The sequence below is a fragment of the Aulostomus chinensis genome, chromosome 11 (genome assembly GCF_037954235.1).
Source record: "Aulostomus chinensis isolate RoL2024-O1b breed Wild chromosome 11, RoL_Achi_v1.0, whole genome shotgun sequence".
Classification (NCBI taxonomy): Eukaryota; Metazoa; Chordata; class Actinopteri; order Syngnathiformes; family Aulostomidae; genus Aulostomus; species Aulostomus chinensis.
Window position 1 is genome coordinate 5,282,230 of NC_141330.1, and position 24,993 is coordinate 5,307,222.

At 42.9% G+C, this 24,993-nt stretch overlaps 1 protein-coding gene across 1 annotated transcript in view; it reads right to left on the minus strand.

Moving 5' to 3' along the window:
- The window catches only part of gabbr1a (gamma-aminobutyric acid (GABA) B receptor, 1a), a 71,449-nt gene that overhangs the window by 33,910 nt on the left and 12,546 nt on the right, over nt 1-24,993 (minus strand). Inside the window, exons 7-11 of the mRNA XM_086217883.1 lie at nt 14,635-14,795; nt 6,340-6,474; nt 1,290-1,460; nt 523-624; nt 181-246 (exon numbers count right to left, since the gene is read on the minus strand). Of these exons, the coding sequence (XP_086074009.1) occupies nt 181-246; nt 523-624; nt 1,290-1,460; nt 6,340-6,474; nt 14,635-14,795 (635 nt within the window). The remainder of the gene's footprint in view (nt 1-180; nt 247-522; nt 625-1,289; nt 1,461-6,339; nt 6,475-14,634; nt 14,796-24,993) is intronic.

Sequence of the window (24,993 nt, forward strand, 5' to 3'; positions counted from 1 at the left end):
GGTAGAAGATGATAAATAAGCATGAGAAGAATTATTCCCCGAGATGTGTAGAGTGTGTTGTATCGCTGCCAAATAAGGAAATTTATTCAGACATTCGAGCAGCTCATTACAGAGCTCAATTTCTGCTAATAGCTAGTAAGGTTCCCACTATTGGGATTAATTGAGCGGGGAAAAACTAACCTCACAAAAAACCTTCCTGGCTTCTGTCTCATAAAACAGCCCCACGATGATCCTTGCATCCTGGCGCTGCGTGGAACAAAAACAGGAAACGAAAGATTGCTTCGTTACATCGGCAGCAGCAATGTAACGTCTCATGTTACTTCAACACAGCTTGATGTTCTAAACTTCCCACTGCTTTCGCTGGACAGCACGTACTGCTGTTCAGGAGTAACTAATTAGCATGGCGCATTAATTCCCTTCATCACATCACCTCTATGCTAATGATATCATGTGCAGCTGTGAGTCGGAGAGGGGGAGAAAGTGAGACGGCCAGCAGCTGAGGTGAATTTTTAATCAAAGCACCTTGAGGTTCTTGACAGCAACAGCCGGGTCGGTGAGGAAACTCTGGCGAACGCTGATCTCAATGCCTGCCTCCTTCACTCTCTGCTCCAGATCATCTAGAGTCTGAGAGATGAAAGGGAAGGACAGAGGGAGACAAACAGGGGGTGAGGATGGGGGGGGGGGGTTGAACAGAAAGCGAGAGGGGTCACTAGTTGAGATCATTGAGGAAGACAAATGGAAAAACAGCGAAGTCCGAGTGGACTAAAGAGCAACACCAAATAAAGAAAAAAATCTGAAGCGTATATGAGAACGATCAAGAGGCATTGTGAGGATGTGTGATAAACTTGAAAGGCAGCATGTGAGAGAATAGATCTTTCGATAAAAGAACAAGACTGGAAAGACGAGAAGAATAATGTTGGAAGGTAGAGGAAAGAATGTGAAAGCGGGATCATTAACCTCCATTACAGGAGCACACCCAAGTGCCATGATATCGACTGCCTTGTCTGGGAGAGATGTATTGCCTGATCAATACTTCTCACAACCAATACTCAAACAAATTACTTCAAAAAGCGTCCATTATTCGCCAGGAGGGATCGCTGGAAGGAGTAAAGCCTGAGAACACAGCAACTGTGGTGAACAAACATACAGAGGCTGGCAGGTAGTTAAAACCAGCCAAAAATGATAAGGGAGAGAGTGAGTGAAGGGAGAAAAAGATTTAAAAGCAGGAGATGGGTAAAAAACATTTTTATCTTTACTCTGCGGAGACGAAGAGGATTAAAGGTACTAACCGAGGTGAAGACTTCGGTGGTCTGCTGGATGGTGGCGATGCGGGTCCACTTCCACTTCTGGAAAAGCTGCACCCTGGTGGGGTTGTGGAGGGTGGCCGATGGATGAGTACGGAAGAAGGTGGGGAAACGCTGACGGTTAGATAAGGCCGGCGAGCTGGAGCCATAAGACAGCTGGGAAAAGATTGAGGAGAAATAGATAGAAGATAAGACAGGGCAAAGAATGTCAAGTTTTTGATGGAAGGAAATGGTAAAAAAAAAAAACAAACACACACACTTTTTGTGTGGGAAAAAGTCCTTCTAGCTATCCGTTGTAAACAGACTTCAATCAAAATGCATTGAAATCAGCACTCTCGTGTTCCTACTTTGTACAAAGTGTTCTTTGATGATTCAAACAGAGAGGAAAGCCAGCAAAAGGATGGAGAACCTGTTCCTGTTTTCATATTTTTATTCCGCATCCCCGCTTTTTGCTTCACTCGAGCTCATGAGGTGGTGACAAACTTTCGCGTCAGTCGAATTAAAAAAAATGCTCCACACAATATGTTCCCAGGTGTTACCGTTATATTTTAGCAGCAAATACTATTACAAACTGACCAAATTTCAGATCTATCATTGGTTGTTGTTCCAGTAATAATCTGTTTCTTTCATCCCCCCCACATAATCTGAATTCTCGGGCAAAATTCCCACACACAAAAAAAAAAAGATAAAATTTTTAAAAAAATCCCCTTGTGGCGGACAGCAGGCGGCTAAGATGCATCTCCAAGGCAGCAAGGGAGCGAAATGCCAAGAGAGACTGGGAGAACACTCATCTTCAAACAATTAGTTTCACAATGACAACGGGAGATAAAAATCCTCGACAGGTCTCATTTAAAATGAGGAAGCTGGCATTTAAGGACCCATTACAGATACGTACCGCTTCCCTCCCCTCCGTCTCCCATCTCAGCACCATAACTACACAGCCCTGGGATGATGACTGAGAGGAGACTTGATGATAGATGTCAAATGTCATGTACAATGTAGACTCCCAACAATAACAACCCCTGTGAGAGTCGGCAGGTAGACGAAGGCATCAATACCGAGCAGGGGAATCTACACGGGGAGTGACAGCTGATTTGGGTGCAGCAGTGACAGGAACCAGCAGTTCTATCGATGGACTTCGCTCCATCATCGACTGGAAGAGGCGCGAGCTCAATAACAGACGTGTGCAGAACGAGAGGCAAATAAAACCAAACACCATCGTTTGGCATATCTATACATTTATATTAGGACTGGATATTGGAACGGACCTCATGACATGGTTTGATCCAATATATTGCAAAACAGTGTGATACATATTTCAGTACTCAGGAGAAGTCAATGAAAATTACAAAATGAGAAAAAAAAAAGAGTTGAAAATACAACTTGCTAGGCACCACCTTGGCAGTCGAATAATATGCACACCTCTTTATATTGTTTACTCTAAGGACAAACTGAGTCAAATCTATTTCATTCAACATTTCCATTCCAATTTATTAGAATGATATTTGCAGAGTTGCAAATTTGTACACCGTTAGTGGACGCAGTAACTGTAGCTGCTCTAACATCGTATTGAAAAATAAAATTATTGTGTCACTCGATACAGGCGCCAAATATTGTGATACATTATCAATACTAGGGGCTGGACTATTGATACAGAACCATAAAATAATACTTCACAATATTTTTCTGTACCAATTTTATTCCACAGACTTGCTTTAAAATAATACATTTTTATGTGAAGCGACTAGTTGAATCTTCACAGCATCGAGACTTTTTGGAATGTCACGGCTTTTTCAAGGTTTCATTAGCAGCGTGTCTGCTAGGATGTAACAATTTAACAGAAGTCAAAGCCTATAAATCCCCCAAATGAAGCTGCAAGCTTTTCACCATGGCAACACCAACATCAACCTCCACCATACATGAAAACAGTGACAAAACTAAAATGAAGCAAAAAGCTGCTGTGACATAAATAGACCTATGTGTCAGTACCCTGCAACTGAGTTCCACATCACGGCTTCCCAAAAAAATAAAAACACACACACACACAAATAACCTTCTCCTGATTTTAATTTTTCTCTGTTCTCCCATAGCTGTATAGTAGAAGATCAATGCTCCTCTTTGGCTTATAGTTTTTAGAAAAGGATATGGAGGATCAAATTAACACTGAGCCAACAGGAGCCGATCAAGATCTGTTTCTTGATCGGCGTCCAGAAACGGAGGGGGCTTTTGCTTCTCTCTGATGAGGCTGCTTGACATGCAAGGAGGCTCCTGCAGGCAGAACCCATACAGAAATAATTGAGTGTGGCGGAGAGGAGGTTGTGCCAGTGGTGGTGTATAGTAAAGAGAGACAGATGCCTTTTGTGTGTGTGTGTGTGTGTGGGGTGGGGGGTGGGGGGGTGACTGCTCGAACTGTAGGAGCGAGTCTGAAGAGAAGAGTGGGAGACAGAGAAAGATGGTAGAGATGGAAAGGAACAAGGAAGGAGAAAGTGGTGGCAACAGAGTCGGCCAGCTCCAGGCAACAGCAGCAGCAGCAGCAGACAGAGGAAAGACAAAGAGTCAAAAGTAGTAGCGAGTTTTTTAATGATGAGGAAAGGAAATGGTGACAAAAAGAGGAAGGCCAGAAACGAGACGCCAACCACTAGAACTGATTGTTCTCGATGACTAATCTCTGGATGAAACTTCAATTGCAGGACGAAGCTAATAAGCAGCGTTCAGTAAGTGATGGAGAGGAAGAACAAGAGCAGACAGCGAATGAGATAAACAAAATAATTACATGAAGGCAGAAAATAAGCCTAAATCCCCTTTGAAAAATAAAAGCAGCACCGCATTGCTTGCTAATTTAGAGATTTGTGATGTTCACCGGCAATAAATGTACTTTCAAGCAGTGACAAAGGCCAGCAAGGCCGGGCAACACGCCTTGCGGATAAGGTCTTTTTGTGCCTCAAGAAGAAGCTTTATTACCTTTCCTCTGCATTTAAGCCATCCTCTACGGCAGAGTGAGCAGCTGCTTGCAGTGGTCGGAGACCAACGCAAGACCTGTCTGCTCCTGTCTCGCTTAGGGAATATCAAGCTGACGTACATGTCTTTGACATGAGGGGAAACTGGAGAACCACGCAGGCACAGGAACAACATGCAAACTCCACACAGAAAGAACGGCCGTGACTCCAAGCTAGAATCTCAGTGTTAGCCGCTGAGCCACCATCACGCAAAAGTGTTATGTGAAGACAGTTAAAAATCAAACACCTGCAGACTGGTTTGGGGACCTTAGTAGAATTAGAGAGTATTCTTTTTTGTTTCTACTTAAATGAGAAATGTTTATAGTACGAAACAGAGGAACAACTTCCTTCCAGCACAAACAGAGTTGAACCGCTCAGCGTCAGTGTTTCTTATCAGCACTTCTTGCAGTCCAGAACAAATGTATACAAGAGGGAAACAAGAGGCAGCAGAGGTCTACGGTTTGTTTGAGGTCTAGCTCTTGTTCTGGAGGAACAGGTTATTAAACTGTCTGCAAAATGGATGCGATGTCCACTTGAGAGGGAACATGTTTTTTGAGATATGTGGTCCTAATTATAGGAGAGAGGCTCTAAACAATGGACTTGGTTTGTTTACAGCGTTTCACTTAATTGAACTGTTATCAAGGTTATTTAAGAAAGACTTTTTTTTTTCCCTGAGGAGAAGAAACTGTTGCCACAGGAGGTCGTTGAGGAAAAGTCAGTCACTTTATTAGATTCCCCTTAATATTTCAACCATCCCATTTATATGAAGGGTTATTTTCGTTCTAGCAGAGGTGTCCTCCTGCATCAGCTGTTCTGTTGTGCTGTCACCACCAACTACAGCTGAACATGGGAGTCGACATGGCTGAGTTCACCCTAAAGCGCCATCTTGACATGCCTATTCATTTTACACTAACATAGTTCTCACGTCGGTAAGCTGTGTTTGGAAACTCTGAATTAATGAGGATTCATTCCGGCGTATTCATGTGTTTTGAATATGTGTTTTCCTCCACTTACACTTATGGTGTTTGGGGAGTCTGAGGTTTTGCTAATTTTTCATGCACTTTTCACATCTATTGCTGCTAACAACATGTTTGCTGCTGGCTGCTTCAGGATACACAAAATTAGGGAGCCTGCTATTTGTGTAATAGTTATTACTATACTATTTTAAACTTTCACAGTCGTTTTAATGCATTTTCAATCTGTCGAGGTGTGCTGATATTATCTTTAATTACTACTTTAACCGTTGACATGAGAACATGTCAAAAGGATGTGTGTTCTGTCAACAGACCGTCACATGCTACAACAAGAGGTGAGTGAGACGTGTGTTCTGCAATCATGTGTAAGTGACCTCCTTTTTGATCAGGCTTATAGTTGGGCTGCTTAGGCTGGCCCTTAGATATGCTGCTATAGGCTTAGGCTGCTGGGGGATCTCCCATGGTGCACTGGGCTTCTCTCTCCTCCTCACTTCCCTCTCTGTCCTCCTATATGTGTCATACATAAATCATACTCATACGTATGACTAACTCGTCTTCTTCTCCGGAGCCTTCGGGCTCCCCGCTTCCCAGATCCCAGGTGCTGCTGGAGGAGGCTACAGACCTGAAGAGGCTCAAGCTGCCAACCGTAGCTCCACCTGCTCACGTCCCCGTCTGTCCATCAGTCTCTTCCCTTTCTCTCTCTCTTTATCTCTGTCCCACTCTTTCCTTCTGCATATCTGTCTTCCTCCATTGTCTGTCTTTGTCTCTGCCCCGCTCTCCTGCTCTCTTTCCCCCAAACTGGTCAAAGCAGAAGGTCGTCCCCACTGATCCTGGATCTGCTCGACGTTCCTGTCTGTTAAAAGAAAGGTTTTTGTCGCCGCTGTTGCAGGATGTGCTGCTGATGGAGAATTGTTGGGTGTAGATTCATTGAAGGCGTGTGGTACTAGACCTGCTCTACCTGTAAAGTGTCATGAGATAACTTTTGTTGTGATTTGGCGCCATATAAATAAAATTGACTTGACTTGACTTGACCCGTCAAAAAGAAGTTGAGAGACACAAACCCACCACTATGAGGTTCCACATGCGAGCCGCCTCAGCCACCAGCGTGGAGACGCCGCTGCAGCCGGGCATGAGGACGATCTTGATGGGTTCCGTGTAGAGAAGGTCGTACAGCAACTTGGTGGCTTCTCCTGGGTCACACTGGAAGGACAAGATGATGAAGTGTTTATTGGTTAGACGCAACAGACGTACGGGCGGAACATTCTTAAGGAAGAGAAATGAACTGAGGTGATCAATCGAGGAAGTCAGATGGAGGGAAGAAAATAAGAGAAATAATGGTGAGGGAGATGGATGGGGAACAGAAGAGATGCCAAAGAAAATTAAGTAAGCAGTGGAGTGTGGGAGATGGAGGCGACTGTTAACAGAAAGTAGAAAGCAGAGGAGAGTAGACAGAAGTAACAGAGATAAACGAAATGGCCGATGCAAATGTGAAGGGAAAAGACAAGAAGGGGAAAGAAGCGTAAGTAAGAGAAATGAAAAGCCCAAAGCAGAGGAGGTAAAGTAAAGGCCACAAACGTAGCATGAGACAGCAAACTAGTAGATGCAAATCAGATGAAGCTGGAGAGAGCAAAGCCTGCCTCGACAGTACAACTTAAGCTGTTACCAAGATGCTATGCTAAGCTTAGCTCCAGTTGACCGGCACCTGACTTAGTCACATGACAACAAATACATGAAATAACCGCATCCTGTCCATGGTGTTGGCACAACATCTATAATTACTACATGACGCAGTAACAATGCAAATTGAAAGCCATCAGGAAGCTTTTGACAGGCTGGGCATAAATGCCTGCTTTAGCAACTGGCGGTTGATGCTGTTTTGTAGTTTAGAACGGAGTTTTATATAATTCTCTGACAACAGCTTTGCAAACTTACAGTCACTGTAATAAAAGAAGCATTTATGTTTCCAGATAGTCAAGGTCTGGTTGGCTTTAGACACAAATACACTTTGTTGTGGTTATAAAAACATAATTTAAACATTTCAACATGAAACGTGGGGCTGTAAACTGGACTGGAAAACCTGCCAAAGCTGCAAACTCACGCCCGAACTTTGTGACAAGCTGATGAGTTCAAGGATTATCACGAAAAACAATACTACCAACACTGCTAGCATTTATAAGGTGCCGCTACGTTTGACACACATTACATTCTAGCACAACACAACACAATGTTTAGATGTTGTCATTTCACATCCACTCTGTCAGGTCGCCCAGCAAATGGCACACAGGAGCATGGAAATAAGCCTGCTTCTTTGAGATCAGCTGTGCGGGAACATTTTGTGTTTCCCGTTGCACAGACGCAGAGTTACAGGCATTACCAGCTACCTAAACAACACTGGGTGGAGCTAACTGATACCTGCACTATTGCCTGTTCAAATAAATGAAAAGAAACCTAGATTTGTGCATTTGGGTTTTTTTTTTGTTTGCTTTTTTGCACTACAGAACCAGGATTTCCAAACTGAGGTGTGAAGTGGGACTTCTGTGCGTCAATGCAACACACTGTCCACTGATCAAGATGTAAGAGACGTAAGAGACGAGCAGAAACCAAAATGAACCTGACAACCACAACAGCAGCCATCACAAGTCATTTCAACCCTCCAATAAAGTAATTTACAGTATGTCTGGGTGGTGAGAGTGTGGCTGGAATGATCCATCAATGGTCTGTCAGACAGATTACCGACAGGCCGTCGCTTTACGCCGCTCAACAGGGTCAAAGATAAACTGGCTTGACACGGCTAATGATCTGGCCTCAAACAGCCTCTCACAAACAAACACGTGCAGAAAAAATAAGTACTCTCCAGATGAGTGTCGCGAATAATTGCAGTGCAGTCAATGACAGCGGTGGCCAATATGGCTCCTGATTGGAGTGTTTGTCTCAATGGCAGAAACGTCTCTTGGCAGCAGCCCTGTGATTTGTCTGAAGTAGTCATCACCACCCAGGACCCAGGAAAGTACGGAACGGCTGGCTTTGTTATTGATTCATGTGTTCTCAGTTAACTCTGGATTGGGGGAAATTACAGAGGTGCCATAGCGCAGCAGGAGTCAGGATGTACTGAAGTCTAATTCTGCTTCTTAGCAGTCTCACACAAATGTCTCTGATTGTTGCTTAAAGTTTGTGGCCCCTTTATTTCTTGGACCACATTCAGGAAAGTTTTTTTTTTGTTGTTTTTTTTTTTTTTTTAAAGGGACCATGTGAAAAACCTACTTTTCCAGAGCTTGTGCTTGTATATTTGGGTCTCTGATGTGCCTTCGAACACAAAAAACGTTGACGAAGAAAACCCAGTCATTTTCTTGTCGACTGACTTGCTCTGCAGTCTTGTGATTCAATGAGCCATTCACATCTGATGCCCCTTAACGCATCACAAGGGGTCTCACTGAAATTATATTCACCGCTTGTTTGTGCATCCTTCACCCAAGAGGGTGTTTTTATTTCAGGCTGCTTCAGCAGGTGAACTCTGGTTATGGGAAGAGTTGATCATTTAAAAGCACTCTAAAAGAACTGACAATGTTGGTTAATATAACACCAAACCAAAAATACCAAACCGAGACAGGGGCATAGTATGGCTGCTCTTTTATAACCTAGAACATAGAATCTCCATGAAATGTCATGGTTTTCACTGATGCATTTGCAAGGACAGCTACATTCTATTAGCCTGATTAAGACAATAATCGAAGGGCCATGAAAACAGCGTTTTCTAATGATTTTAACTTGAACTGCAAGTCAGATTTTGCGCTGTAGCACGAAAACAAGAATGTGTGTGTTCGAAATGTTGTTAATCGATTATTGCTGCCCTAATTACAATAAGGTCAAGAGTCGGATATCTGCTGCTGATGGAGATGCTGTCACTCTCAGCCAAACAAAGCCCAAAAAGTTAGATGCTGCAGCGGAATAGCTTCAGAGGCTAGATATTTTAGTACTTTTATAGAAGTAAAAAGTTTGTATATTTTGTTAGCAATCACAAAATCAACAAACCTTTTCAGCCAATCCACAAGAGGCAGCCATTTGTAAAACCCTCACAAACGGAAAGGGCTATCAAAAAAACAAAAAAAAAAACTGGCTATGTATGTATTAACATCTCAGACTAGAAATCAACTTACACCTTAAAAATATTGTATCTCGGGCTACCAGTTTGCCCTCAGGCAATGCTGAGCCGCCTCAGTTGAAGTCTGGATCATTTGCTGTCATCTCTCCTTTGGCGCTATCTAACACTAAATTATGCATTTAAACATCCCCACACTTCTTATCTGCTAAAGCCACTACATCCTATCGATTAAGGTCAAAAGGAAAAATAACATTTTGAGAACATTAAGGGTCAAACCATCGACTGAACACACCATCACAAATACAGGCTGGGCAGGCTAACAGGAAGTAGCCACCTTTAAATATTTCTCACATTTAAGAGTTTGGGCAGAAAGGAAAGGACCTCTGTTGGGTTTAACTAGATATGATAGTGGCCACTTGATCACCGAAACAAGCAGCAGGGGAAATGTAGGAAAGATGGTTTTAATGTGTTTAGACTCACTGAGGAACAACAAAATAAATCTGTAGAAGAATTCTCATAGTTTTTGTCAGTAAACTATCTTCCAAAACTTGATTAACTGTACTAATTAGAGTATGATGCTACATTTTCTTACTTATTCTATCTAGCTGACACTTTCCAAAGCGCAAGGCAAATAGCATTAGAATTGATTGGGAAAGCAGCTTCAAAATAATGATGTCATGTAGGAACAAGCATCTAACACAGCGCCGCAAGGCTGCAGATTTTCCCTTCAAACAATCAGCTGATTTCATTTCCTGCACTCAGGTGTTTTCAGGTGAAATCAGCCAGTAAGCAGCCAGTAAACAAACCCGCAGCCACGTTATCTGTTCCTTATAAAGCTAATCGCTGCGATGACATGGAGCCATCTCAGTGTGAGAGGGAAGCAGACTGATGCACGAATCTTTTTAGACATTCGCGAAGGTTGTTTGTGTTCTCTGTCACTGTGGCTGTGGTTTGGCTGCATGCTGAGAAGGAGCGCTTTGGTGTTAAATCATCAGAAGCTGATTATCTTTGAAATATTTAATCAATCCATCATTATAACCCAGCATTGCTGCTTAAACCAGTTTATTTTCATAAATTAATCACCAAACACAATATGCATTTCAGTATCCAAGTCAAATATTATACAATATTGCGCTTTGTTCAGTCAGAATCATACATATTCTGTTTCTGACTGATGATGATATATGTGGGCGGCATGGCTCAGGGGTAGAGTGGCCGTCTAGCAACCGAAGGGTTGCTGGTTCGATCCTCGACCCCGGTGACCATGTTGAAGTGTCCTTGAGCAAGATACTGGACCCATAATTGCTCCTGATGAGTAGGTTGGCGCCTTGCATGGCAGCCTTCACCGTGAGTGTGAATGGGGGAATGAGACGACACTGTAAAGTGCTTGAGTGCTGCTAAGGTAAAAAAGCGCTATGTAAAATTGAGTCCATTTACCATATTATTTTACCTTGCCAGACAACAGCTCCAGAACCCAGCCTACCCCCAACACTGCTCCGCATTAGAAACTTTATTGCACAAAGTGTATCGTCTTACTTAAGCCTAATTACCAGGTACAAATAAAGACAGGTATGCAAAAACATGTTAATCATCCTGTCTTAAAATAAGTGCCCTTCAGCTCTCTGAATGTAAAGTGTACAAAACAAAACAAAACAAAAAAGCTTAAATGCTTTCATTAAACCCTCGGTAAAGCTACAGCAGAATGAGGAGTAAAGGAAACAGCTTAATCTCAGAAGAATGAATTCACTTGTTTTACTCTTCCATTTAATTAGCTCATGCTCATTCCGCCTTAATCTTAATGTACAAAGGTTAACAGACTGTAAAAATGACGGGGGTCTTTTCTTGAACACAATCGCCGAATGGCATCGTATTGGAATTGAAAGCTTTGGTTGAAGAGAATGTGCAATAAGAGATGAACCATCACCCCTATAGATATAAATTCATTATATATATATATATATATATATATATATATATATATATATATATGTATACACACACACACATATATAGATAGATATAGATATAGATAGATAGATATAAAGAGAGAGAGGACAGGGGTATTGGCAGGTGTGCGATAAGGTCTGAGGTATTTCTGCTATTCTTGGAGGTCTCCCTTCGCTACAACTCTCCAGGGTCATCACCATTTCCACCTTCATTCCCGGCCCTCCTTGGCTCATGAGAGTGGCCAGATTGACAGCCGGTGATGCTGTACGCTTCGACACGCATATGTGACAGCCATAAAAGTGCAAACACGCATGCATGTCGCTGCCCTTGGTGCAAGAAATTCCCTGAGCCAATATATGTGTCAACGTGTAGCAGTCAAAACCCAGAACTTTGGTGAGGAAAAGAAGGTTCTCGAGGCTAAAGTGGAGATGACGCTGGCTTGTCATGATACGCTATTTAATTACACCCCACACTGCATAATATGAAATGAGGTTGAAGAAGGGATATGATAAGAGCCTGGAGGGAGAGCCTATTGAATCTCAAATCATCCCCAGCAGCATCTCCTAATTTCCTCAACATTTCCTTTGGCATCCCACTCAAGCTGTGCACGCCAGTGGACACGCATGAGGGCCGGTGATGAATACCGGTTACGCCAGAGTGGAGGGAAAATTGTGTCACGGTTGCCAATTAAAATAAAGAGCCGAAGTGAGGTAAGCACCTTGTTTCACCATTTCTCTGTATCTCCACTGTCTCACTCCATCACAGTTAATAATTGATCAAAGTTTGCAGTCCCGTCTTTGATATATCCATGGCAACAGCCCGTGTGTAGAATGTGTGTGCGCACGTGTCTGTCCGTGTGTGTTTTGTGTGTCGATCTCAGAGGGCTGTAAATAGTCTGATGCTGTCGCCAGAATAGCCGAGGAAACGAGCCGTTCTGCTACCACGGGGTATCTGCATCCATTAAAAGGACAGGCTGGGATTAAGTGTTGAGGTTCATGAATATTGTATGATGTTGAACAAGCTGAGGACATCGCTTGATACTCCCAACCCTAATGGTCACAAACTCGTGCGTGTGGCACCAGCCAAATCAAAGTCAAACTTAAACGCATTTCTTGTAGTCAACATTGGCGTTAAACTTTTAAGACGCAATAAAAATTCCCCTTCATGAGAACAAATTCAGGACATGGCTGCATAATTACACTCTTGATCTTGAGATGCGAGCAAACAAAGGAGGAGTTACGCCCTTGTCTTAATCTCACAGTTAAACAAAGAGTTGTGCTCACAAGATGGATATTTGCTCTTTAAGCAAACAAGAATGTGGAGTGAGTCGGAATATCTGGATGGAAATATTATAGCCAATTAATCCTTTTTCATATAATTGCTTTTCTTCAGTTCAGAGGAAAAGATCCTCATTACTATTCCAGCCAGGTGAAAAAAAACAACAAAAAAAACCCCTTTGCAATTAGACGGTAAAAACCTCATTTTAAAAACACTGTACCCAGAGCAGGAGCAACACATTCCCCTCTTGACTTAATTCAAGGAATTAACCAGCGTCGCTCAGACAATGTTATACCAGCCTCTTTGTGCTGTTCTATTCAAAGGATCTGCATCCATTTCTCGAGCTGGAGGCGCCAGCGATTCCTGAAACACGACGAGTGATGTTTTCCAATCCCTTTGAAATCTGTTCATGGAATTGCTTTATCTTTATGTTTATGGCAGCTACATCTGCGGCTGCCTGCTTCACTACACTTGTAATCAGAGGACGCACACGCACACATACACACACACACACACACACACACGTATATATATTTGATCTGCTTAGCATTGCAAAGGTGTGTGCTAACGGAATGTGAATGCAACTATCAGCTCTGCATACCTCCACCATGTGAGTTCGCACACATATTTTGAAACCTTATTTGTTTCTGCGCTCAAAGAGTAACTGTGTTGCCATGCCAACTCTCTCTCTCTCTCTCTCTCTCTCTCACACAAGCACACACGCACACACACACTCCTTCTTGCTGCTATTCTGTTTAACAGGATTCCAATGCAGAGCCGTGTACACCAATCAGAATAAAGCTCGTAGCAAAATTTCTAACCAGACTCCACAGTTAACCGTTTGGTGGCCCTGCCAGGCTCCAGGCATCTGTCCTGCAGTACGATTGATAACGACCCCCAAGAGAGGAGGCGGCGCGGGTCGCCACTAAATCTTTTCACGTGTTGCTTCTATTAGAGGCAAAGGCATCTGAATAACAATGAACGTGCTCGTACAAAGACGGAGAGATGATGGAATATATTTGCTTTTTGATTGTTGCAAACTGGGGCAGCAAGCGGAAAGGAAATCAGTGTGTGTGTGGGGGGGGGGGTACTGGATATTTAGCAGATGATAAAGCTGACATTTTAAAATACCACCGTGATTAATGATTGATGAGCAGCAAGCAGGAGGTGTGGTTCTTCATTTAGCACAACTGTACATCTGCCACCTGTTACGAGAATTCACTTCCTGTGACTCTAGAAGATCCGTAAAATTAGAGATGCACCTTTGATTTTTGGCTGAAATCTAACATCTGATATGCAGATATTTATAGATATCTATATAAAAACACATTTACATGACACTCATATGTTGTATATACCACAAAAAATGTGAACAGAATAAGTCGTTTTACTTTATTTACAAAACAATTAGGGAAAACCCCCGAATCACATGATTACCACACTGTTTCCCACTCTTTTGTTGTTTGTTTTCATTAAACAGAACACATTTATTGAGCAGGGAAGAAGTTTGCTCATGAGACCATCCTAAAACAAAATTACCAATATCTGCCTACAGCCATGATGCTGCGATGAGAGGGCAGAACAAACATGGTTAAATTCTCCTGTAGAGGATTGCAAATCAGATTTGCAACGTTGTTTCCTTCCTCTAGCCTTCTGTTTTGTTCATTGTCATGTTTTAAGTAAAATAAATGCTAAGCAAATAATTTTTCATGGAAGTACTCCCTATGCATCAGACAAAATCTGGTAAAACCGATGATGTGCCGATATTATCGTGCATCAGGAGTAAAAACAAATCGATAGTGACGATACAATACAGGCGTATTTCAAAGTTAGCACGACTGGTGGGATTAAACACTCCCCCAAAGGTTCTGGGAATAAAACCGCTTGTAATATAAACCATCAAACTTGAGCACAGCACACTTGAACCTAGCAGTTGGTCCTAATTGAGAGGCATCAGACCATCAGATCCGTCTCCGATTGACGCCACTACATCAATTGAGTGCGCCGCCTCTGCCTCTCCCCCCACATGCACTCACCATGCTGTCGTAGTGGATGAGCTCCAGCTCGTAGTCGGGCAGGATGTCGCTCCTGTTGTTCACCAGGTCCAGGGCCATCTGAGCGGAGGGCATGCACGCCTGACCCCCCGGCCAGCCTCCGCTCATGGGGAACAGAGCTCCGATGTACAGCTTCTTCTTGCCTGCGGACGGCCGTGGCCAGAGGAGGAGAATGAAGATGAGAGACAACCGGAGGAGAGTCGCCTGACCGCGGGCTGCTCCGCGAGTCACCCGCGGGGGACTTCTACAGTTCACCGGCATGGTTCAAGGTGAGTTGAACCGGGGCGAGCTGGCCCCGGTGCTGCAGCGGGGTCAAGCCGACAGAAGCGTTATTTAGGGTTGAAAATGAACTGAACTCAGCACGTGTCCAGCTGGCTGAAGATCAGGACTCTACATTGTTTTGTTTTGGTTTGTTGTTGTTTTTTGCAATAAATGCGTGAAAAACCATAAACTAAGTGTTACACGAATCAGGTAAATAATCCAATCAGCGCATAGTGTGGCATAAAACGTCGTTGATTATACATGAGATGCCGGATATTTTCGGGACGAGTCAACCACAGTTCAGTCAGCCTCGACTCGCCGCGATCACGTGAGGACGCGGTGCTGCCCCCGTCAACTTCCAAGTCAACCCTCCGTCCCGAACTCGTTACAACACAATTCCACGAATTTAAACCCCCCACCAAACGCGCCTCAGTCGACCAGTCATGAATTTCCTTTTTTTTTAACGCAAAGTGAGCACGGATGCGGAAAGCCGCGCGGATCGCGTCAAGAAGTGTGAACTGGCTGTTGAAGCGGCGGATCTCTCTCTCTCTCTCTCTCTCTCTCTCTCTCTCTCTCTCTCTCCCTCCCCACCACCACCACCACCCGCCCCGGTTAGCGCTGCCGTAATCAAACAGATGAAGCGATTTGTGCCGCGGAAAAGCGAGCGCGCCAGAGCTCTGCGTCTGATCCACTGCAGCACCGGCTGGCTGAGCGAGGGGGAGTGTGTGTGTGTGTGTGTGAGAGAGAGAGAGAGTTAGTTGGAGAGAGAGAGCGGCAGGAGATGTCAGAGAGGGAGGAGAGAGAGAGAGTGAGAGTATGGTTGGGAGGGTGCTATGGGCAAAAATAAGATCTCCTCAAAGATCTTCTAATGAGTTACACGCTGAGCTTAACTTTAACATCCATTTCACAAGAGCCCATCGTTTTACTCGTCGGCTTCTTATTCCCTCACTCGCCGTAGCTGGAGGCTCAAAGTGTTGGCAAGTGCATCCACAATCAATTTCTAATCAATGCATTAGCACAAGAGGCTGAACGGTCCGGTGACGTCATCGAGGTTAAAGGGTAATTAAGTTAAGTGTCAGGTTTTTCTTTTGGCCATGTAAGCATTTGCCCAAATCAATAAGAATACTGTTGTGCTGTGTATAATAACATGACATCTAGAATCAAACGGATGTTCGGAGCATCTGTTCAGACATGTGGGCTGAAGCCTGAGACTTGGACTCGAGTCACGCGCGCATGGAGACTTGATTTGATTTGGAATCATCCTCAATTAGATTCGAGACTCAAACTCTGCTTTTGGGACCATCAGACCATCGAGTCGCTCCCTGCCATCGTGTGCATCTGTCTGCTCCTTTCAACTTTCCAAGTCTTTCCAGGACATTTCCATGCCTACAAGGACAATTTTCCTGACTATTCAGTAGGACAGATGTGACATTCGACAGATGTTATACATATAAAAAAAAAAAAAATCAAGCAGAGTGCCAACAAAAGAAGCGCTGTATGCAACCTTTGTGATTTCAAAATAAGAGTTGCCTTAACCTCACCACACTTTATCAGGCATCTCCGACCACATAAATATGTCAGTCACAGTGTGGAAGTAAATGTTGACGTTAGCAAACACGATGAGCTCAGCTGCATCAGCTATGCCTTAACTTGCTAAAAGCTTTGTGGGAGGTTAACTTGATTAGATTGTGGTTAGCTGAATTCCTTTCTTTTAACCAGAAGAGTGTCTTCCAGAGTTGGCTTTGCACAACAAATATAAGTCATCAGTGTTCTCATGCCAACACTTGCTGCGCAGCATTAAACTGAGAGAAAGACATAATTTGGGAGGGGGAGATGGGGGGGGGGGATTGGCATAACCACTAAATTTGGAGAAATGGACGTGCAAGAAAAGACTTGTCAGCATCACTGCATCAGTTCCAACTCTTCACAAATAAAAAAAAAATTATAATCTTTACACTCCTAATTTCCTTAAACATACATTTTAAAACTCAAAATGATTCAGTTATAGCTCAGCAGAGTGCTGGGGGGGGGGGCAACTTAATTTTTTATCAGTATGGGCGTCCTATCGAAGCATCTGAGATATTTGACATTTGGATGAGTTCAAAGGCAATCATCCTGACACCAGATCACAGCGGAGGTTAGCTTTCAAAGGTCCTCTGAACTGCGAGCGTCTCACGACTGCCACGAAATACAAAATTCACAGAGACTCTTTTCCTCTGAGGGTCCATAAACTTTTAACTGTCTGATATTTTTTAATAACATTTGTGACCGTTTTAATTAGCCTCTCGTGCTGTGTGTGGTGGCCTTGGTTAAATATATTTGTGGGGTACGCAAACTTAAACCTCTCACTCTAAGACACAAACCAGAACCCACACTGGTGCTTTGGGGATGTCCAAATGGGAACACTGGGGTTTGTTTTTTGTTTTTTTTGTTTTTTTTTTTTGGTCAGGGGTTAAAGGAACTTCTTCTTCCTCCGAGCTGGACTTGTAGATTGAAACCCTTCTTTCCCCTGTGCTGCATTATGGAGCTGAGAGACACAGAAACCAGCTGATCGCTAGTTAGCTTAGCGCAGTGAATGTAAGTGGGTGGTAAGTGTTAGCATACCTCTGTCAAAAGTCATCAAATGCACTCCTTAACGGTCGTTTTCTACCTTCATGAAACTAGGGCTGGGCGTAGCATTTGTTGTGACAAAACAATTTGACATCAGATATTAAGATATTGTAATTTCAGAATCATGAACATTGCTGGAACTGCTCTCCCGAAAGGGTGCATTCGATGCCGTGCAGCACCTCGAAACTTGAAGAAGAGCAACCGCTACAACTTCTCACAGGAGGATGAGGACTCCTCAACAAGTAAAGATCCTGAAAGAAATCTGTTTGATGATCTCTGACGGATGGACGCTAACACTTCCCATCCTCTATCATTCACTGTGCTAAGCTAACTAGTGGTCAGCTGGTCTCCCTCAAGCACAGACAGAGGAGAGAGTATCTTTCTTCTGTTCCGGCTTTGGGGAAGATGGTAAATAAGCATATTCCCCAAAAAGTTGGCACATCCTGCTAAAGTTAAGGTCAGACAAGTCGTGATGAGGGTAAGTCTTACAGTAAGAGCAGGGAAACAAATTAATGTAGAAAGTAAAGCAACCAAAGACAAAAAAGAGGGAAGGATTTTCTTAAATTAACAGGAATGAACTTCAACGGAGGCCAAAACAGCAGTAAACTAAGCAGAACAGAGAAAAGCCCAAAACAAAGAGAGTCCAAAAACAGAGATTAGACTCCGTACAACCAGCTACCGAACACACACACACAAATGTAAACTGTACACGTGGTTGAGCAAAGAGGACCAGGCAGGTTTTCATTGATGGTTTTGGAGATCCATCTGCCTGGATCATTATACATCGATGCATCCCTCCAGCGATATTATAAATAAAGGTTAAGATGGCTCATTATCTAACCAAAAATGGGCAGTCATCACGGGGCTGACAATAATTTCTGCCATTTTCAATACAGACAGTCTGGATTATTGACTACACTTTTATTGAATTTCGTCCTCGTGCTTTTTCCAATTCCTGTGTACAAACTCTAATTGCCATGTTCAATTTCCCTTTTGAAAATTACTTACTTCAGCAATTGAGAAGAAGGCCATTATTTCTCTAGTCTAAATTAAAAACCCTCTGTAGTTAGACGATGGAATATGACTATTATATAACCACGGTTCATTACCCAAATCTCATTATCTGGATTTCTCCATGTAGCAGAGAGCTATTCAAATGCAGCTGCTAACAAGCCCTCACAGGCTGAGGTGAGCCGAGTGATCATCTGCTGGCATTTGCCTTCCACCTCCTCATCCTCCCAGTCACCCTACGACCCATCCAACGCACCATCAATTATTCAGCTGTGAACTTTAGTTGCTGTTTTGCTCCATGAGGCTACAGCCGACACAGGCGAGATGCAACAGCATCGGGTGGTGCAGCGTTAACAATCCCCGTGGAGGCAAATGGCACCGTCAGCAAAGAGCTTATCTGTGGCACCGTCAGGGAACGAGGCAACGGAGACATGAGTGTTGCAACATGTTGCTGAGGCCGCGGCTTTGTTTTAAAAAGTGCTGTGGACAGTGAAGGATTCAACATGCCTACACCTGAGTGGTTCAAGTACTGCAACTTAAGAGGCAGATGCTTTTTATCTTCTGCATAAATTAGAAATACTATGGTTGTCTGTGTCCATAATGAGAGCTTGTCGCTGTTACCTCGACCTTTGTATGACATACGAGGACATTTCCTCCAGGCATCTCTGAGATATCATGTCTGTGAGCTGATGGTGACCTGGAACTTTGACCGCCAAAATACTTTCTGTTCGTCCATAAGTCCCAGAGGACATTTGAGCAAATTCCATCAGGGCATTCCAGAGATATCGCGTTAGAGAGGATGGCACAGTTGGATTGATAACCTGAAAACATTCTTTCTCAGGTCTGCACCAGGTTTACTTCGTTATGGAGGCTCAAAAATGGACATTCTGCTGTAAACCTGCATTCTTTATAATGATCAGCAGGGGGCAAAAATCCATTCATCCAATGTCTACCACTTATCCTTCTAAGGGTCGGGGGGTGGAGCCTATCCCAGCAGCCTTCAGGTGAGGGCGGGGTTCACCCTGGACAGGTCACCAGTCCATCACAGGGCCAACACATAGAGACAGACAACCATTCACACTCACAGTCACACCTACAGTCAATTTAGAGTATCAATCAGCCTCGTCCCCTCTTGATGTCTTTGGACTGTGGGAGGAAGCTGGAGTACCAGAGAGAACCCACACAGACACAGGGAGAACATGCAGACTCCACACAGCAAGATCCAGTTTTTGAGCTGGGGCTCAAACCCAGAACCTTCTTGCTGTGAGGCGACAGTGCTGACCACTGCGCCGCAAAAATCCGATTTGACAATTTCCCAACATTCCCTTAAAATATTACGGTCTCAGCCACAGGATTTAAGTCAACACCGTGTAAATTATCGTCACATTTAGAGTAAAATAATATTAAGAGTAACATTTAACTTTTTATACAAAAGCTAGGCCTTTCCTTTAGGTCACAAAGTGTCTGGAAAAAATACAAAATACTTTAAAATATAATCTGCAGCTGCAGGTCTTCCCTCTTTACCTGGTTGAATGACCAATACAGCCTACCACCACCTGCTACAGCAAAATCTATTTCTTCTTCCACAATGCACACATGATCATTGACCATCTTTGCAGCGTGTTCAAGTGCACGCACACAGGCGACATGATGTGATGCAAGAGTTGTGTTCCGTTGGCATTAATTCTTTGACGTTGGCTTAGTGTTTCTTCACTAGTACACCCATAGAAATCACTGCTCCAGCCCGATTGCAGCACATCAGAAACAAATCATGTTGACATGAGTCACTGGTGGAACTGACATCCATTATCAGCACCCAGAAATGCTCACGCTGCATGCAGCTGCTCGTAAACTAATTTTTCCTTCCTCTTTAATTGCAGGCACATAACTTGCAGAACTGCAGACCAATGCAAAGAAATCACTCTAATGTGACTTCCCTAGAGGTGTTATTGTCAAAACCACTGCTACAATGTTGCGTCATACATTAAAAGTACACAGCAGCAACTTGTTTGTTCAAAAATGGTGGAGACGTGTCTCCATCATAAATGGCCCCTTGGCTGAAGTGGTTTAAGGAGGGTCTTGTGCTGTAAATTTGTGTGTCTGCAGTTTACGCTCAGAAAAACAGCCTGTTTTCCCCCTCCTGTTGTTGCTGAATGTTCCCTGTTTAACACAATTGCCAGAAATAATCATCTTCCACCTGCAGAACACCTTTTATTCAGGGAGAATTGTGAAAATGCTCGGACAAAACACATTGTATAAAATGAATCAGTTGATATTGGTCAGGTTTCTCCACCGTGCCGACATTACTGCTCGTGGCAAGTTTCTTTGTGAACAGCTCAGACTTTGGTCAAAGAGCATTTCAACATGGACTCTGTGTGATTGTGTTACTTTGCTTGCTGTACCAGATGGGCGAGGTGACACGTCTTATTTTCACATTTTCAGTAAGAATGAGAGCAATTTATAGGCCCATAATTCATATGCAGTACAGAGTTTTATTATAACACGATTGTCCAGGAGCTGCACACAACCTTATTTTCCTCTGCAGCTCCTCAGTTATTAGAGTAATACATCATGCCTGAACATCAGTGTGGAGGGTAGTGTGTTAGGACTGTGTTCATTGATCTGTAAATACACCCGGCCTCCGATGTATAACTTTACAACTTCATCTGATAACCACTTGTGTATTTTCATGTGCGAATACGACGGCACTGCGAGTTCAACTCACTGCTACTCGGGGTGTACTGGTCTGATCCCAGTGTGTCCGAGCGTCCTTGAGCAAGTCACTGAACCTCTACTTGCTCCCGATGCCTTCGCCATCCGTGTGTGAACGTGTAAGCAAGTTGGCACCTTGTTCCGCTCCCTCTGCCAGTAATGTCTCCGTGAATAGGTGACTGTTATAAAAGCTTTCCATTGAACACATGCAAATGGAGAAAACTTCTCCATCAATTGGACAACCTTTAGAAAACACACTGAAAACTACAAAACACGTTGCACAAAGGCTGCAAATTCTACTTAACAAAAATGGAAGTGCTTTCAGACGGGCGCGTTCAAATATGCTTTCGTTTTGGGGGGGGTTTGCAGCAGTTTGTGACCAGAATTCATCTTCTGCAGTCTGTTGGAGTTGGCCCTCTGTCAGCAGTGTTGGGAGAACAGTGCAGTGCAAGTGACTTTTGTTTATGTTGACATGGTGACCACAAAAAAAAAAAAAAAAAAAAAGTATGTTCACCATCAACTGCCCTCTGGAAACACTTGTGGTGCAATTCAATAGAGTTTACAGTATTTCTGTAATTGTGAGTTTGCAAAATTCCTTAACACATTACAGAAATACTGCAGTGTTTCTGTAATGTTTTTTCTAAATGTAGTCAACATCTTGTTGAAATGATATGAGAGCATGTGTGTTGTCTTAAGTTACAGTGTGTTGAGCTCTCAGGGCCACAGGAGTACATTACACAGACACACACGTGTGTATGTGTATTATATATATATATATATATACATACATATATATACACACACATACAGAGAGATTTTAATTTTTTAAATGTAATAACACCTTAAATTGATTTTTTTTTAAACTTTGCATATCAACCTTAAAAATCAATTTTCGACAAGCCTGACATTGCAGGAGGTGATGAGGGTAAATTAATTACAGCAAACCTGAAGTAATTCTTTTATTAGTCCCAACTTTAACTCTCAGTTCTCACAACATCTACTTAAGAAAAGTTTTTCCACTTGCACCTTTACATCATTTAGTGCTGCCACTCTCAACGCGCTGCTGTGAAGGGTACCTTAGCGGGAGGTTTCCCTTTTGTCAGCATTCAATGCTGCAACTCCACCATTGTCCAAAAACGATTAATAACTGAGCCTTCATCATTTAATCATGAAAATAAACTTTACTGTAATTTGATCCCAGTCCTGCTGCTGTAGATATTCTCTCTGAATGACAATCTGACCGGTTGTTGGCTGTGACGTGAGAGTTTATCACAGCTACATCATTCACCTGTCTAGTGGGTTTCTGAGGGCTGTACCTCAGTGACCACAGTACCAAAACACAACTTTATTGTCAACCGCTTGTGATGTATTGCAATAATAACTGAATAATGTCTCCAACAGCCGTATGCTTGTTATAAACTACATTGCTTTTAGGGAAATTATCATAAAATAAATGTGTACAACTTTGTTGGTGTTGCAAAGAAAGATAAGAAAAATACAAAAATTGTACACTCGTGCTTTTAATGCGTGCCAGAATTTCACTCTCTGTCTGTTGACCTGAGATAAAACAGAAATTGCATGTCTCAGTTTGTGACAGGAGAGGAAAAAATATATTGTATTTCGCAAGGCTGCACTGTTTCGATGGAAATCGTTTTATCTCGTCATGTTCTGATTGTTTTCCGTTTTGCTTTTACTCACTGCGTACCTGGTTTTGTTACACTGTAATTGGAGGAAGCAGGGAAACAAATGCCGTCGTCTACTGCGGCTTGCATATATTGTGCACACACCGACACCCTAACATTCAGGGTGAAGCAGACACAGACAGGAGCAGGGTATTAACCTTTCTCCCGCTGAGGAGGCAGTAAGTGGGTGGTGATGGCACATGGAGTGGAGAGAGAGAGAAAGCTGCGCCAGAAGGAGGTCAGTATCGAGACAGAAGATGGAAATTTCTATTTGAGGAAACAGTGTTCTCTGCTGCTTTGTTAATTATGTGTTTGACAAGTCTGTCCGTGGCATTTGGAAAGTTTTTATCAGCAACTTATGAGGATTACTTCTACTAACAAAAAAAAAAAAAAAAAGCGTTGCAGAGTATTTATCTGTAGAAGAAGTCTAATTTATTGGAGAAACTCTGCAGTGCTGTGAGGCTTTCAAGAATTGCAGCGAGTGTATGATTCAATATCTGGTTTAAAGTGGTGACATAACTGTGCAAGAGGGTGAACCATCGTGCAACAGAAGCACATGGATTCATCATTGTTGCCAGGGATCAGATAAAATGTTGTACCAGCTGATGTTTTGACCCTCTTTCCCCTGTGGAAGCCTGAATAAGCATAAATATTTTCAGCTGCAAACTCAGACATTTGCACACAACAGCAGCACAGTGTAGAGTTCTCAGTTTTGAGAGAATAGTTTGAATTTAAATATTTAAGCATGTTGAGAACAGGAATTAAAGGAACATGCCGATTTACGGGGATATATGCTTTTTTTGTCCATTATTTCTTGGTCAAGACATGCAGGTGTCCTCCCGTCCCTCCAGAAACCAGCTGAGTGCTTGTTAGCTTAGCTGCAATGAATGCTGCAATACACAGCCGGAAATACTTTCCTGAGGGGGCACAGTGATTTGACGCAGCACCTCCAAAACCCTGTCTTAACTTCAGTCAACAAAACAAAGCTTTTGTTTGATGGCTTCTGGACAAACTAAGGACCTCAACCTGATTTGAACCAGACTGCACAGGCGGAGGACCTGCAGGCTTTGGAAGTTAAGAAAGTCAAAGCAGTTCCATGTATATCATAAAATCCTATTATTTTCAAGGTTTTATTATTATTATTATTTTTGGTTATGAATGTTGAGCATAACCCTATAAATGCAGGCAAAGGCAGCATCAATGCAGAAATGTGTATTTGACTTTTGGGATGGTGTGCGACTGTGTCCCACTGCTCGTGTTCATGGCTGCTAAGCTAACTAGCAGTCAGCAGTCCTGCGGGCAGCACAGCAATGCACACGGACACGAGAGAAGGGTCAACAGTGTTAGTTAAAAAAAGTCGTCATATTCCTTTAAGTCAAAAAAACCTCTTTAAGAAAGAGTCGATGCATAGTTTGCTTTTCACGTGCTCACAGTTACACGTCCAGCTCACAAAGATATTTTCCCCTGCGGTATTTCTTTGTGACTCCAGAAGTCAGACAATGGTGATCACTTTGTATCACTAAAACCTGGCAAAAGGGTCCAAATCATCCATTTACAAACCTTTAAAGGCATCATCCAGTATAATCCACATCTTTATCCAGCTCAGTAATCTAGAAACTAGCATGGCCAGCTGGTGTGTTCAGTTGAACTCATTCACGCTCCTTCATAGTCACGCAAAAGATGAAGTTCTGTATTTTTTTTTCTTCATTTTTAGCTCAAATCAAAATGTTGGTGCATTATTTATCGTATGTCTGGATAAAAAATATGTCACACCTGACTCGTTTATTCCTGGATGCTGACTTGTCCTTTACACTCATTAGCGATTCTCTCCACAGAGTCAGGGTCAGAGCAAGAAACAGCAATATAACACGTCATTTTCATTACACTTTGAAATTAAAATGGACAAAACGTGTAAAGAGTTTAGCTCGGATGAGTTACGACTGCACTGATGAGCAAATTAAACAGTCGTAATCTTCTCTTCGCGGTTTGACTCATTAAAGAAGTATTTGCTGGATACTCAAGGGTAAAAACTAATGTTCCTTGTGTAATGGGAGGAAAGCCTTGT